The 16,483-nt window shown below is 48.6% G+C and overlaps 1 protein-coding gene across 3 annotated transcripts in view; it reads right to left on the bottom strand.

Annotated features, from left to right (window-relative positions):
- The window catches only part of OLFML2B (olfactomedin like 2B), a gene marked incomplete at its 3' end in the record, with an annotated part of 40,493 nt that overhangs the window by 8,602 nt on the left and 15,408 nt on the right, over positions 1–16,483 (bottom strand). Inside the window, exons 4-6 of one of the 3 annotated variants that reach the window (XM_082833395.1) lie at positions 14,067–14,243; positions 8,419–8,650; positions 5,771–6,307 (exon numbers count right to left, since the gene is read on the bottom strand). In XM_082833395.1, the coding sequence (XP_082689521.1) occupies positions 5,771–6,307; positions 8,419–8,650; positions 14,067–14,243 (946 nt within the window). The remainder of the gene's footprint in view (positions 1–5,770; positions 6,308–8,418; positions 8,651–14,066; positions 14,244–16,483) is intronic. The other 2 variants (XM_082833396.1, XM_082833397.1) reach the window with 2 other exon arrangements.

Here is a 16,483-nt window from a genome sequence, read left to right as displayed (position 1 = left end):
ATGGATAAAGAAGATGTGGTACGTATAGACAATGGAATATTACTCAGCCACTAAAAAGAATGAAATAATGCCATCTGCAGCAACACGGATGAACCTGGAGATTCTCATGCTAAGTGAAATAAGTCAGACAGAGAAAGACAAATATCATATGATATCGCTTATATGCGGAATCTAAAAAAAAAAGGATACAAATGAACTTATTTACAAAATAGAAACAGACTCACAGAGAATGAATGTATGGTTATCAGGGCGGAAGGTTGAGGGGAGGGATAAATTGGGAGTTTGGCATTGACGTGTACACACTGCTCTATTTAAAATAGATAACCATATATGACAAACGCACAGCCAACGTCATCTTCAATGGTGAAAAACTGAAAGCATTTCCACTAAGATCAGGAACAAGACAAGGTTTCCCACTCTCACCACTCTTATTCAACATAGTTTTGGAAGTTTTAGCCACAGCAATCAGAGAAGAAAAGGAAATAAAAGGAATCCAAATCGGAAAAGAAGAAGTAAAGCTGTCACTGTTTGCAGATGACATGATACTATACATAGAGAATCCTAAAGATGCTACCAGAAAACTACTAGAGCTAATCAATGAATTTGGTAAAGTAGCAGTATACAAAATTAACACAAAGAAATCTCTGGCATTCCTATACAGTAATGATGAAAAATCTGAAAGTGAAATCAAGAAAACACTCCCATTTACCATTGCAACATAAAGAATAAAATATCTAGGAATAAACCTACCTAAGGAGACAAAAGACCTGTACGCAGAAAATTATAAGACACTGATGAAAGAAATTAAAGATGATACAAATAGATGGAGAGATATACCATGTTCTTGGATTGGAAGAATCAACATTGTGAAAAGGACTCTACTACCTAAAGCAATCTACAGATTCAATGCAATCCCTATCAAACTACCAATGGCATTTTTCACAGAACTAGAACAAAAAACTTCACAATTTGTATGGAAACACAAAAGACCCCGAATAGCCAAAGTAATCTTGAGAAAGAAAAACAGAGCTGGAGGAATCAGCCTCCTGGACTTCAGACTATACTACAAAGCTACAGTAATCAAGGCAGTATGGTACTGGCACAAAAACAGAAATATAGATCAATGGAACAGGATAGAAAGCCCAGAGATAAACCCACACACATATGGGCACCTTATCTTTGATAAAGGAGGCAGGAATGTACAGTGGAGAAAGGACAGCCTCTTCAATAAGTGGTGCTGGGAAAACTGGACAGGTACATGTAAAAGTATGAGATTAGATCACTCCCTAACACCATACACAATAATAAGCTCAAAATGGATTAAAGACCTAAATGTAAGGCCAGAAACTATCAAACTCTTAGAGGAAAACATAGGCAGAACACTCTATGACATAAATCACAGCAAGATTCTTTTGCACCCACCTCCTAGAGAAATGGAAATAAAAACAAAAATAAACAAATGGGACCTAATGAAACTTCAAAGCTTTTGCACAGCAAAGGAAACCATAAACAAGACCAAAAGATAACCCTGAGAATGGGAGAAAATATTTGCAAATGAAGCAACTGACAAAGGATTAATCTCCAAAATTTGCAAGCAGGTCATGCAGCTCAATAACAAAAAAACAAACAACCCAATCCAAAAATGGGCAGAAGACCTAAATAGACATTTCTCCAAAGAAGATACATAGATTACCAACAAACACATGAAAGAATGCTCAACATCATTAATCATTAGAGAAATGCAAATCAAAACTACAATGAGGGCTTCCCTGGTGGCGCAGTGGTTGAGAGTCTGCCTGTTGATGCAGGGGACGTGGGTTCATGCCCCGGTCCGGGAAGATCCCAGATGCCGCGGAGCGGCTGGGCCCGTGAGCCATGGCCACTGAGCCTGCGTGTCCAGAGCCTGTGCTCCGCAACGGGAGAGGCCACAACAGCGAGAGGCCCGTGTACCGCAAAAAAAAAAACTACAATGAGATATCATCTCACACCAGTCAGAATGGCCATCATCAAAAAAATCTAGAAACAATAAATGCTGGAGAAGGTGTGGAGAAAAGGGAACACTCTTGCACTGCTGGTGGGAATGTGACTTGGTACAGCCACTATGGAGAACAGTATGGAGGTTCCTTAAAAAACTACAAATAGAACTACCATATGACCCAGCAATCCCACTACTGAGCATATACCCTGAGAAAACCAGAATTCAAAAAGAGTCATGTACCAAAATGTTGATTGCAGCTCTATTTACAACAGCCAGGAGATGGAAACAACCTAAGTGTCCATCATCGGATGAATGGATACAGAAGATGTGGAAATGGAATATATATATACAATGGAATATTACTCAGCCATAAAAAGAAACGAAATGGAGTTATTTGTAGTGAGGTGGATGGACCTAGAGTCTGTCATACAGAGTGAAGTAAGTTAGAAAGAGAAAGCCAAATACCGTATGCTAACACATATATATGGAATCTAAGAAAACAAAACTGTCATGAAGAACCTAGAGGTAAGACAGGAATAAAGACACAGACCTACTAGAGAATGGACTTGAGGATATGGAGATGGGGAAGGGTAAGCTGTGACAAAGTGAGAGAGTGGCATGGACATATATACACTACCAAACGTAAAACAGATAGCTAGTGGGAAGCAGCTGCATAGCACAGGGAGATCAGCTCGGTGCTTTGTGACCACCTAGAGGGGTGGGATAGGGAGGGTGGGAGGGAGGGAGATGCAAGAGGGAAGAGATATGGGAACATACGTATATGTATAACTGATTCACTTTGTTATAAAGCAGAAACTAACACACCATTGTAAAGCCATTATACTCCAATAAAGATGTAAAAAATAAATAAATAAAATAGATAACCAACAAGGACCTACAGTATAGCAGAGGGAACTCTGCTCAATATCCTGTAATAACCTAAATGGGAAAAGAATCTGAAAAAGAATAGATACATGTATATGTATAACGAAATCACTTTGCTGTACAGCCGAAACTAACACAACATTGTTAATCAACTATAGTCCAATATAAAATAAAATTTTAAAACAAAAAGAACCCCAGCTCTTCTGAAAAATCTTACAGGCCAGTCTTTAAGCAGAAGCTTACATCCTCTGTTACAATGTTATTCTGGTTGAACAGAATATTGAACAACAAGAGAAAATGTATCCCTGTCTCCCATTCCTACCACCAGGTAAATAGCGGCTAGGACACAGGGTTTCTCCCGTCTGGGCATCAGCAACTCAGTCAGGCTAAGGGAGGGGGTGGCGTCCTAAGAACCCCAGAAAGGTGCATGTCGGGAGTTACACCAGAAAAGCCCACTGGTGGCAACACCCAGGGTAGGCAGGTGGATTGTGGAGACAGTGGAGAATTCCACCCCTGGCTAGGAAGTCGCCAAGGGAAGAGGCTTCCAGGCTGGCAAACACCATCGCTGAGGACATACAAGGCGTGCAGATGTACCCGTAGCCTGTCTTCACTGTTAGTATTCTATCCACCTGTGGAGGGATGGTGGCGGGCAGCTAAGTTTCTGGAGGAACCATCCCTCCTACCCAATTGGTGGTGCTATGGGGGCCCCCTGGGGAGCTCATTCCCATGGCAGAAGAGGAGATGGAGTGCCTGGCCCATGAGCACGGTCAAGGCTGCCCAGAGCCAGTTTGGAACTGGGAACCTCTGCTCAGACCCTGGGGCATTCTACAGAAATTGAGCAGGACCCGCAGCTTCAGAATTGATTATCCATGCAGTGAGGAATGGACCTTTTCTACTCTATGGTCAGCTTGCTCCCATCATGGAAGCAAAAGAAAGGAAAAGGAAAACATTGTCTCCTCCCACCCCGACCTCTGTGGCTCAAGAATTGTCTTCTTGCTTAGCTTCCTCCAGGCCAAGGTTCATGAGATTTTGCCCTGGGGTCCATTTGGTTATTTCCTTGCCATTATTCTGGGATTTTTCACCCAATAGGAATCCCTTGCTATACCATGGCCTGATAAACTTACTGCAGAAACACAGAATATAATGGAGAAAGCAGTCTTTAGCAAATTTCTAATTTCTGAGACCCAGACGGGCAGAGATGTGGCCAAGGTCACACAGCTATCGGCGGCAGAGACCAGGCTATAACAAGGCGTTTGGCTCCTGGCTGGTGCTCCTTCCGCCATCTGTCTGGCATAGCTGGCACCTTATTCCGAGGAGGAATTAGGAAAGAGGCTGCCAAGGGAGCAGAAAATGGGAAGAAGGGCAAGACAGGTATAAGGCAAATCACATCTTCCGTCAAATCAAGTATATTTTTAATGAAATTATTATTCAATAGTGTTATTTCTCAATCACTATGGATGGTGACGTATGAATGTTTGGTTTAGTTCTTGTTGGAAGAGACATATGTAGCCAGGTCTCATTTCCTTTTCTAGTTGTTCCTTGCCCCCCCTCCCCGCTGCCCCCCGACATCACACACACACACTCTCACAGTTTACTGTTCTCAGAGTCATCTTGTGGACATGGAGCTCCCAGGCACAGAACAGGGCTGTATTCTCTGTGCTTCTGGAACATACCCTGCTCCTTTAGACCTAATAGTCAGAAGACTTCTCTACTTAGAAAACTCCTGTTTGGGCTTCCCTGGTGGCGCAGTGGTTGAGAATCTGCCTGCCAATGCAGGGGACACGGGTTCGAGCCCTGGTTCTGGGAGGATCCCACATGCCGTGGAGCAACTAGGCCCGTGAGCCACAGCTACCGAGCCTGCGCGTCTGGAGCTTGTGCTCCGCAACAAGAGAGGCCGCGACTGTGAGAGGCCCGCGCACTGCGATGAAGAGTGGCCCCTGCTCACCACAACTAGAGAAAGCCCTCGCACAGAAACGAAGACCCAACACAGCCATAAATAAATAAATAAAAAAGAAAACTCCTATTCATCCTTCAAAACCCAGTTCAAAGGATACCTCCTTAGAGAAGCTTCCCCAGCCTTCTTAGCAGCCAGGCCAAGCTGCTGCTCCCTCTTTCATGTCTCTGTTTCTCCATTCCTCTGTTACAGCATTTATCACATGATGCCACAGTGTTTCCATGTTTTCTAAGGCTGAGAGCTCATGAGATTTTCCCCTGGGGCCCACTGCACTGGTTATTCCCCTGTTCCCATTCTTATTATTCTGGGATCCCTCTGCCCACATAAGAATCTATTGTTAGTTCATGGCCTGGTAAACATACTGCAGAAAACTTAGCCATCATTAAATAACCAAATACCCAATACCCATCACAAAGCCTAGTACACCAGCACTTGACAAATGTTTATAAAATTTATTAATGAAGCTGAGATCTTGGCTCCATTAATTTACTTATATTTAATTTAATTAATTTTTTTTTTTTTTTTTTTTTTTTTTTTTGCGGTACGCAGGCCTCTCACTGTTGTGGCCTCTCCTGTTGCGAAGCACAGGCTCTGAACACGCAGGCTCAGTGGCCACGGCTCACGGGCCCAGCTGCTCCGCGGCATGTGGGATCTTCCCGGACCGGGAAACGAACCCGTGTCCCCTGCATCGGCAGGCGGACTCTCAACCACTGCGCCACCAGGGAAGCCCCAGTTTACTTATATTTTAGAAAGGAGTTTCCCACTCTTATCAGCAGCACATTTTGAATACATAGACCCTAGATGTTAAAACCGATCATCGGCCAAGGCCTAACTCCACTTGCCTTTCTTTATGAAGCAGTTGGACCATCTGAATCCTCCCTCTCCTTTCAAGCCATTTCCAGGCTCTGCCCTTCACTTGAGCAGGAGACCCAAGCCAGGTAGAATGAACTCACCTATGACATTCCGTATGTCATCTTCTTCCTCGGGGCTCAGGGTGGGGCTAAGGGGAGCTGTGCCCTGCCCAGCAGTGGCATCTTTCCCCAGTGAGTCTGTCCTGACGGGCGGGGGAGGCACCGGGGCTGTGTGCGTAGCCTCTACAAATGCATCCTCGGGAGCCCCTGATGGAGGCGCTGAGGCTGGAGGTCGCTGGGTGGCTGTGTGGGCCACGGTCGTGGCTGGTACCTGAGTAAAAGGTTTAAGGAATGCCTCCCCTGTGGGTTTGGGAAGCACTGAGGTGGTCTGGAGTGGTGTTGAGAATTTTTCAACTGAGGCAGAGAGAGTAGGGTCAGGGATGCTGGCAGCTGAGGTCGAGGCCTGCGGCTGTGCAGAAAGCAGGGCTGTGGTCTGAGCGCCAGCATCAGTTGTCACAGCAGCATTGTGCCGGGTGGCTACTGGCCTCCGGGTGGCACTGGTCAGCAGGTGGTTGTGTCTCAGAAGCTGATCTTCAATCAGCAAATCCATTCCGTGTTCACCGCTGAAAAACTCGTCTTCTGGGAAACAAACACAGGTGCATTTGTGACTGGGGGAGAGGAACTGGGGGCATGTGGTATGTGGCAGATTAATGAGGGTTTCTTTCCTCAACATGATGCCCTGACTTAGAGATAGAGCCCAGGTGGGATTTAGAAGAAGCAGGTGAAAAGGAGCACAGATGGAAGTATTTCCTCGAGGGTCTCTCTGAATAGTCTACTGCTATCCTCCACCTGCGACCCACGGGCCACCTAGAGGACGCACAGCCACGGGCTACGAAACCTGGGAGGAAGTTAGTCATTCATTCAGTAGGTATCTATGGAGCATGCCACAAGAACAATGAGCAAGAAAAAGATCCTGCCCTCGCAAAGCTTCTATCTAGTGGCGGAGACACCAAACAACACACAGATTGTACATTTGAAGGTGCTATGAAAAAAAGTCTAGTAGGGTGAGGAGAAGGGAAGGGAAGAGAAACTTGCAGTAATGGATAAAGTAGTCAAGATGGGCCTCAGTGGGATGGAGAAATGAGCAGAGGCTTGAAGGAGTGAGGGAGTTAGCCAAGCAGCTATCAGGGGAAGACTATACTAGGGGGGAATAGCAGCAGTGCAAAGGCCCTGGGGCCAGAACATGTCTGCCGAGGCTGAGGAGCAGTGAGGTGGACAGAGGTCAGAGAGAACACGGGAGCCAAGTCATGTGGCGTTTGGCTGTTGTGTTTGGACTTCAGTTTTTTGTTTGTTTGTTTGTTTGTTTTTGTGGTACGTGGGCCTCTCACTGCTGTGGCCTCTCCCGATGCAGAGCACAGGCTCTGGACGCACAGGCCCAGCAGCCATGGCTCACTGGCCCAGCTGCTCTGCGGCATGTGGGATCTTCCCGGACCGGGGCACGAACCCGTGTCCCCTGCATCGGCAGGCGGACTCTCAACCACTGCGCCACCAGGGAAGCCCCTGGACTTCAGTTTTTATTCCAAGTGAAATGGGGCAGTCTGCAGGGTTTGGAGCAGAGAAGGAATATGAGAGGCAGAGATTTCTTAGGAAGGACACAAAGAGGTCTAACCACAAAAGACATAATTGGTCAATTGGATTTTATCTGCTCATCAGAAACACCATTAAGGAACTGAAAATACAAGCCACGGGCAGGAAGAAAATATCTGCAGTATGTATGACTGACAGAGGACCTGTTCCAGAATATAAAAACCCCACAAACCGATTATTTATTTATTTATGTTGGCCATGCTGCATAGCTTGTGGGATCTCAGTTCCCGGACCAGGGACTGAACCCGGGCCATGGCAGTGAAAGCGCCGAATCCTAACCACTAGACCACCAGGGAACTCCCAGAAGTTGATAATTTAAAAAGGCTACGAACAGTTAAAAATGGGAAAATGATTATGCCAGCGACTGGGTGAGCAGAAACTGTAAGGAGGGAGAGGCAGAGCAGGTGCGTGAGTCAGGAGGCCGCTGAGCAGGACCTGATGGGAGGAACTGGCATTCGCTCTGGCAGAGTGGAGACAGAGGAAGAGTGGGGCCTCCTGGGGTGCTGGGCAGGGAGAGACAGAAGAAAAAGGAGGGGCCGGTGGCAGGGAGGAGCACAGGAGAAGGAAGTATTAGGGAAACAAGATAAAGATGAGGTGAAAGGGAATATCTGTTTTCTGTGAAAAAATAAGAGGGACAGAGATAAAAGGGGTCCAGCATGTGCTGGAGTCTCGGTCAGGAAGCCCAGGGTCCCTGGAGAAGGAACAGGGGGGAGAAGCCCACTGTGTGGCTGTGAGTGAGGCATTCGCCTCTCTGCCTCAGGGTCCTCATCTGCGAATGGGGAGGGCTGGACTCCAGGGCACTGAAGTCCCTTCTGGCTCAGCCATGTTCTGCCTTATGGTCCTCTGCAAGCCCAGAGAAGGCAAGTGACTTGCCCCAGGGCGCTCAGCAAGTTGTGAGGAAAGGCCATAAGAATTCTGGATGGTTTGTAACTGCAGGGAATTCTCAGGTAACCGAGCTGGCTCTGCGGGGCCACAGTAGTAATCAAACTGCAAAAAGGGTGTGTGCCTCACGGGAAGTGCACCTCCACAGGGTCCAAGTGGTGACTCTGTCCCTTGCCCTGCCTCTGGGGGGGGGGGGGTGGCCCTGGCTGACCCCAACTCACGATGCTCTTCGATGTCATTCTCCTCCTCAGGGTCCTTGGCTTTGTAGTAGGTGATGCCCCGAATGACGGTGGGCTTGGAGGCCGGCCGGCCCCTCAGGTGGACCTGCCTCTGCAGGGGCCGCTGAGGCTTCACCACCTCTGGTGGAGCCAGTGGCCGCGTCTGCAGGAGCTTGATGGAGTTGATCTGCTGGGACACGGTTTCTTCCTGCAGAAACCTCTCTTCATACTGCTCCTCAGAGGGGACACAAGGGAAGGTCAGGTCACTGGTCAGAGGGGCAGTGGTCAGGCAGAGACAATGCTGGAGCCAAGGCCATACTAATAACAACAGCTAATCCTAAAAACACTTCCTAAGAGCCAGGCATTGTTCATCTCCTCATCAGCCCTCTGAGGTAGGAACCAGTTTTAATCATGTCCATTTACAGATTGGGAAATTGAGGCACAGAGAGGTTATGTAAATTGCCCAAGGGGCCACAGCAGGTAAGTGGTAGAGGCAGGATTTGAACCCAGGCAGTCTGGCTCCAGACTCTGTCTCTAACCTCCATGCTATACTTCTCAGAGAGTGCAGCTGTCCTCTCAGCTCTGGTCTGGGGATGCTGGGTGACTTAGATCTGGTATCAGTTGTTTCTAGTGAGGTCCATGTGGCTGGGACATGAAGGTTGAGGACCAAACTGCATACCTCAGGATGAATCATGACTGCTTTTACTTATGCTGTTAGAACAAACTGCCCCAAGCCCTCCCTAACGAATCCAGAATAAAGTCCAAAGTCCTTGGCCTGGCACTGAGAACTCAAATCGACTTGACCCAGCTCAGCATTCTTCTCTCTTTTGCTCCACCCTCCAGCGCCGACACCCCCGGTACTCCAGGCACTTGGTTGACTCCTGAACTTCTTGGCTCTCCTGAGCTTCTGGGTCTTTGCTCAGACTGTTTTCTCTGTCTGGAAGGCCATTCTCTTCCCCCCACCCCCCACACCCATATAGCTATTTCTTGAAATCAACCCATTTTTCAAGGCCTGGCTAAAATCTCAGGACCCCAAGGAAATACTCCCAGACCTTTTCATTCAGAATTAATCTTTCTTTCCCAATCATCACTTTGCACTTTGTGGCAGAGACTTCCAAGTGATTACCCAAGTCCCCTGTCTCCCTGCTCCTGACTTAATGAGACACTGGTTTTGTGGGAGTGGTCATGGGACTAAGTTCTGGTTGGTAGGGTATAAGTAGAAGTTGGTGGGAAGAGCTTTTGGAGAAGTTTCTTAAGGCTTGGGGCTGACTCAGCTGGAAGGCATCTTTTGCACTCTTCCTCATTTCTCTGGCCAGGAGAATATGGACAGGATGGCTGGAGCTGAGCAGTCATCTTGTGATCATGAGGGGATTTTGAGGATGGACATCACTAAGGACATCTTGCAGCTGACTATATCAGCCCTGGGCCACCTGCCTCCAGAGCTCTTCTACATGAAAGAACAACCAACTGCTCTATTGTTTAATGCACTGTATTTCGGTCTCTTACTCAAAGCCGAACACAACTCCTAATGGATACAAGTCTGTACTTCTATTGTAACACCTTTCTCAGCCTGCCTTCCACAGGCATTATTTAAGGATGTTGCCTCTGTTGACTGAGCAACTGGAAGAGCAGAGACCACCTCTTGTTCATCTTTAATTCCCCTGAGTAAATGCCTGTTAAATTGAATTTCTGAATCATAACAAATCCCAAGCAACCATCTACATTTGTGACTAGCACTGGGATTTTTGTCAAATCAAATGATGCTTTAAAGTAGGTAGCCGTTGACCTGATGGTACCACAGAAGTCCTCTGTGACGGTTCTGGTCACATGGAAGGACCACCCTGTCCTCCACGGAGCTGCTGCCTGGGGACTGAGTTCTTGGGTCCACAGTGTGGCAGAGTCTCTGGGTCCTTCCTTGGTCCATCTAGTCATGTCCCCTCACCCAAAGGATCGCAATCGCCCACCTTTGAAAGCAGAGGGCCTTGGGCACTGGGCCTGTGAGCTAGCTGTGCTGAAAGGCAGAGCCACTGGACAGGGGGTCCAGCTCCTGAGGGGCAGTAAAGCATTAGTAAATTAGTAAAGCACGCAGCGACCTAAGTGGGAGTGGCCCAGCGCTGCTCTCAGGAGGTATCCAATGGCTGAATGATGAAGGGCTCGCTCCCTGTAGCCATCTAAGCCATGAAAGCTCCCCCTTTTCACCATGAGGAGGTGGGCGAGCTCCCTTAAATCCTTGGTGAAATCCACCCAGAGAGCAGAGTCCACTTGGAAGCAAAACCTCTGTCCCTTGATGCCCAGGGTCCTGCGGGGCAGAGCAGGACCTTCAGGTTCGCTGAACATTAGCTGGCAGGGATCCAGCTATCACGGCCAACTTTCTCACTTTGCACAGGAAGAAGCAAATCAGGCTCTTGCTTTGACCTTTAAAATCTGGCCTGGAGAAAACCTGGAGTCCTCATTGCCAACCACACCCCAAGTCTGTACTGGTTTTCCCGTGACAAGAGAGCTTATCCAGATGGCACGGCAGACATGCAAGTTCCTGAACATGTGTTCCTTGCTCCCCTGAGCTGACCGACTCCTGGAAGACAGGGAACTCTTTCTGCCAGCCTCCCCTGACTGGGGCCAGAGCGCTGCCCAGAAGAAACAGGCAGATTTGTGCCCCGGGCAGCCCCTGCTCCTGCTACCTGTCCCTCTCTCACTTCCCATTCTTTGCTGGTGAGGTGACCTCCATCAGAAGCGCAGGGAATACTCAGCTGGTGCTGATGACGTTTTACAGAGCACCTATCAGGGCCAGACATGTCCCTTTATATTATTTTCAACCCTTACAATAATGGGGCACGGTAGATATTATTATCCACATTTTACAGATGAGGAAGGAGAGGCTCAGAGTCATTTAGCAACTTGGTTGAAGGTCAGTCGATTAAGTGGCTGAGAGGGGCACTTATGAAGTCATTCGGCTATTAAATAGGCCCAGGGCTGCCTGCTTCAGAGCCTGTGCTCTACCTTACATTAAAGCCACATTGTCCTCAGCTGTGACCACAGGACTAACTCATTGGCCATCCAAAAACCTGTCCACATCCCCAAGTCCTGAGGGCCATGGTCTGGCTAGTGCCCAGCAGACTTGGGGATCCCTCATTTCCCATAGGAAAGAGCTGCCTGGGAGGCTGACGAGAGGCCCCAGCCCTTGACTCAGACGCCGCGGGCCATCTAATTGCTAGACTCCGGTTTCCCTCTGCATTGCAAAAGTAAGTTGTCATTTCTTCGTGGCAAACCCCAGGAACTGTCTTTAATCCAAGCTCTTAGGGACAAGCGGGAACTGCAGTTCCTTCTCCCAGCCAAGAAGATGGTGCAAGACCATGGACAGCCTCTGCCAGAGAACATATAATTTCCCTGGATTCGCTGGCTGCACTGGGAGGCAGTGGCCCCCGCAAGCTTTGCTCTCCTCTCTCTGTTAAACTGTTGTATGACTTCAACTGCTGGTGTCCCAGTTTTCCCAATCCCACCCTGCCCTCTCCACTCCCAACCCACCCCCCAGAGCCCCCTGCCAACCCTCCAGGCAAGGACCTTCCTGGAAAGAGGCCTCCAGCAAAGTGCCGTGCACCGTTCCAAGAAACCCTGACATCATCTGTAAGAACCCTGAAAAGAACAGCCAAACCCAGACACCCTGCTCACCCCCTGTTTTAGCACGGGGTTCACTAAAGAGACAGACGGATGCAAAGGGAGAGGCTAGCCTTGCCTCCTTCACCACTTCCCCCTTTCCAGTGCCACCCTGGCCCTGGCTCTGCCCACACCTCCCCTGGTTTGGGTGGACTGTGCTAACTTCCGCAGTGTGTGAATGGGGATCTCAGGAGGCAGACAGTTTTGCTGGGCAAGGAGAAAAAGAGTTTGGTGTGGTTGATTTGCCTTCAGGAAAATCTGAGCTGGGTTCCTGAACACACCACATAACGTGTCATCGAGACAACAGATGGAATTCTCAAGCTCAGCCAACTGGGAGATTGGAGGCCAGAGAGCACAGGAAGCGCCTAACTCTGCTGGGCTGCTGGGCCAGCAGAGGATGCCACACGGGCTGCGATGGGAGCCACAGGGCCCCAGGTGTGATGCGAGGGTGCCTCCAATTTCCCTTCCAGCCCAAATGTCTTCTGGCTCTTTGGTTGACAAACTCAGACCTGCTCAGGGATGACCCACCAAGCAGACTAAACACACACTCAGTAGCTGGCACGTCGGGGACACCCAAAAATGAGAATAAAAATAACTTTTGAGGGAATACGATATTTCCCAAAAAAACCCGTCAAAGTAGTCATCATGGGCTAAGCCAGAAAACTGGCCTTCCTTGTACTTATTTCCTGGGTTGGAATTGGTTTTATGAGTTACAAGTGGGGCAGGGTGCAGGCACCATACTCTCTTCAGGGCTTCTTGCCTCCAAAGTCCTAATCTGCCTGCTCTCCTGCCTTCGGAACACATGAGCCCAAGGTTCCCCAAAACCAAAGCTGCTGTCTGCTTGGCATCACTTTGGGGAGTTTCTTTGCTCAAGAGTTCCAAGCCCACATGCCTGGTCAGTCTTACTTCCTTTCTCACCCCAATTCTTAATGACCCAGGCAACAGGATCCTTCACAGCAATGCTTCCCAGCCCCTTTCGATGTCACAGCACATACGACAGCTCAGGGGCTCTGACAGTCCGTGTCCCAGGCCCTGCTTCACCCACACCCTGCCCGCCTGCCCCAGGCTGAGGGGATCCCTCAATGGTTCACCTGGAATCCACGCTCTGCCGTCCACCACCAATCCTTGGCCCAGTAAAAGTGAGCAAAACCCCTCTTAACGGCTGCTATCCCGTGGTTGCCAGGGACCCCTCTTACGACGCTTCATCCAGACCTGCCTTGCTACTAGCATCCACACTCTTCAAGTCCTGAGGCCAGAATTTACCCGTTTCCTCTTCCACTTTTGGGGGGTTCGCTCCTCTTTTGGGGGGTTAGCTCCTGTTTTTCAGTCATCAATTTACAAGATAGTCCAATACATTAAATAAAACAACACACGTAACTATTGAATATTAGCACGTACACATCACTTGGTAACTAGAGCCAAAAGAAACAGGTATCAAATGAGGAGGTATTTTAAGCAAATAGGTCCCTTGGCATCACTCAAGTCACCTTAGATAGTGCTTCATTTCATGGCACAGGTGACTCTGTGTTCCAGACAATACTGAGGGGGAAGAGAGAGGGTGTGAGAGCCCCGTCACCACTTCCCAGCTGAGCAAGGGAGACTGTGAGCAGTCCCGGATCTGTTTTCTCATCTGCAAAGTGAGGACATGGATCTCTGCCCCAGCCTGCCTTCCAGAGCTGTGGTGAAGACCACATGGTATGATGATGAAAGACATAGTACTCCAAGAGGCAGGATGGAGTATAATAGAAATGGGGCCTGAAACTCGAAAGACCCAGATTTGCGTCCTGGCTTCAGTACTCACTGAACCTCTCTGGGCTTCAACGTTAATTAAGTACAATGCGGTCAACCCCTGCCGCATCAGACCTACAGAACTGTTGTGTAGATGAAACGAGAGCATGCCCGTGGAAGGACTGAAGCCTGCAAGCGCTAGGCACATGGGAGGTGCTGGGAGCATGTTTTCTGGGGGTCTGTGGTCAGAGCCCCTGGAGGCTGGGTTGTACCTCGGGGTGGGTGTAGGCTGCAGCCGTGTCCCTCTGCAGGGCCGAGCGGATGTCCGGCATGCTGTCTAGGATGTTACTGGAGCTGTTCTCTTTGCCTCGCTTGTTCATCTCAGCTCGAATTTCTTTCACGTCCTTTTCGATTTGTTCATTTTCCTTGGTGAGGTTTTTAGAAACTTCCTAAGAAGAGAGAAAATTTTAAAAAGAGAGTCCTTTAAAGTGCTTTGAAGACAAACAGGAGGGAGCTGGCAGTCAGCTTCTGCTTAGAGCACAGAGGCTCAACAGACAGGCTGAGAAATCAGCCAGAAACAACTGGGGCCCTCGAGTGTGTCCGGCCCTGTGCTGAGGACCGAGCTCAGCCCCAGGCGGCATTTCCAGGGCAGCTTGGCTCCGGTACATCCTCTGCTGGAAATGCTTCCCAATACCACCACGGCTTTTCTAATGATAACACTGCCATGTCCCTGGGCTACTGGGACACCTGTTATTTATCCACCCTTGGTTCACAGTACGCTCTTATCCAGTGACGAGTAACATTACAGAAAAATTCCATCCGCTTGCACCTCTACACACGTGAACCAGTGGCTCAGTTAATGAAAGATTTTCTGAGCAATTTTAAAAGAGGTGGCCAAAGAAATTTACATAGTGTGCTCTTCTAATGAGCACAAACTACTCCCCATCAGTTTTTTGTTTGTTTGTTTGTTTGCGGTACGCGGGCCTCTCACTGCCGGGGCCCCTCCCACTGCAGAGCACAGGCTCCGGACGCGCAGGCTCAGCGGCCATGGCTCACGGGCGCAGCCGCTCCGCGGCACGTGGGATCCTCCCGGACCGGGGCACGAGCCCGCGTCCCCTGCATCGGCAGGCGGACCCTCAACCACTGCGCCACCAGGGAAGCCCACACGTATACATTTTCAGATTATTTTCCATTATAGGTTATTACAAGATATTGAATATAGTTCCCTGTGCTATACAGTAAATCCTTATTGCTTATCTACCTCATGTATAGTAGTTTGCCTCTGTTAATCCTGTATTCCTAATTTATCCCCCTCCTTTGCCCCTTGGGCAAACATAAGTTTGTTTAATATGTCTGTGAGTCTGTTTCTGTTTTATATATAGATTCCTTTGTATTTTTTTTAGATTATACAGATAAGTGATATGATATCATATTTATCTTTCCCTGTCTGATTTACTTCACTTAGTATGATATTCTCTAGGCCCATCCATGTTGCTGCAAATGGCAATATTTCACTCTCTTTTTATGGCTCCCCAGCACTTTAAAAGCATCATCTATATAGGAAATTGATAGGCTGGCTTTAAACTTTCCTATTCACACATAAAAAGTTTCCCTAAATGGCTTGGCGAATTAGGCATGTTCCAGATGTTGTTCATACCAGAAAGGACTAAAGCTACATTTCAGTCAACCAACACTGTGTGTCTAGGGTACAGTACGGCAGAAAGAAAGCCTCTAATTCCCCTGGGGTTCTTGTCCTGGGACGGAGGCAGGTGCGGTGGGAGGACAGCTGTGATGGGGGAGACAGGGTCCACACTGCAGAAAGAAGATGACCAACCATGTCAGGTTCTGTAAGTGCCCAACATGGGTTCAAAGGGACGGAGTGGACTAGAGGCATGAGAAGCAGCACCCTGGAGAAGATGAAGCTGACTGGGATTTGAACCTTGGACAGCTGTCAACAGGCTTAGAGGCATCCTTTCTCCTCTAGTTATTCTTAGAGACGTTTACCGCACTGAGATCTAACATTGTCCAGCGTTGGCCCCCATTCTAAGGTTCCCATGAGCATCTGAATTTTTAAATGTGATGTTCTCCTTTGAGCCCCGTTTATGAGGGTGACAGAGGAAGTAACCGTGGAAGAATAGAAGACGCATTTACTTTTCATCTTTCTTTGACAGACAGACATGAGAAGTGCAAAAGCTCAGACATTGCCGGGCACGGTCTGCAGCCTGATAAGATGCTACTCATGTCCCAGGGGGAAGCCACGGTGGCTCAGAGTTAGGGGGTGTGTAGGCAGATGGTGACACCCAGACACTGGCTCCAGTGGCCCTACGTGGGCTGCCCAAAGGAGCCCACGACGTGATTGTCATAACTAACCAGGCTCTAGACCACTGGCCATGCTATTCTTACAGCACTTCAGTGCACGCCAGATTTTGAGCACTGGAAAGGCTCAATGTGTCTGTGGGGCTAAGGCCAAGCCAACCTCTCTAAACTGCACAGAATCAACTATGAGAGCTAAAGCCCTTGAGAAGAGGTCTTGTTTCACGAATACCCGGAATAAGCGGTTTTACTGGGGGTGCAGTCATTCCTGATAAGTGTTATCAGGGTCAGCCAAATACAGTGGTTAAGAGCGTGGATTCTGGAGGAAACCGTCTGGTTTACATCTCAATGGTGCTACTGCTAGATCTGTTATCTC

Source organism: Leucopleurus acutus (assembly GCF_964270905.1).
Source record: "Leucopleurus acutus genome assembly, chromosome: 2".
Taxonomy (NCBI): Eukaryota; Metazoa; Chordata; class Mammalia; order Artiodactyla; family Delphinidae; genus Leucopleurus; species Leucopleurus acutus.
Note: the sequence above shows the minus strand (reverse complement) of the source record. Positions and strands in the feature narration are given on the sequence as shown.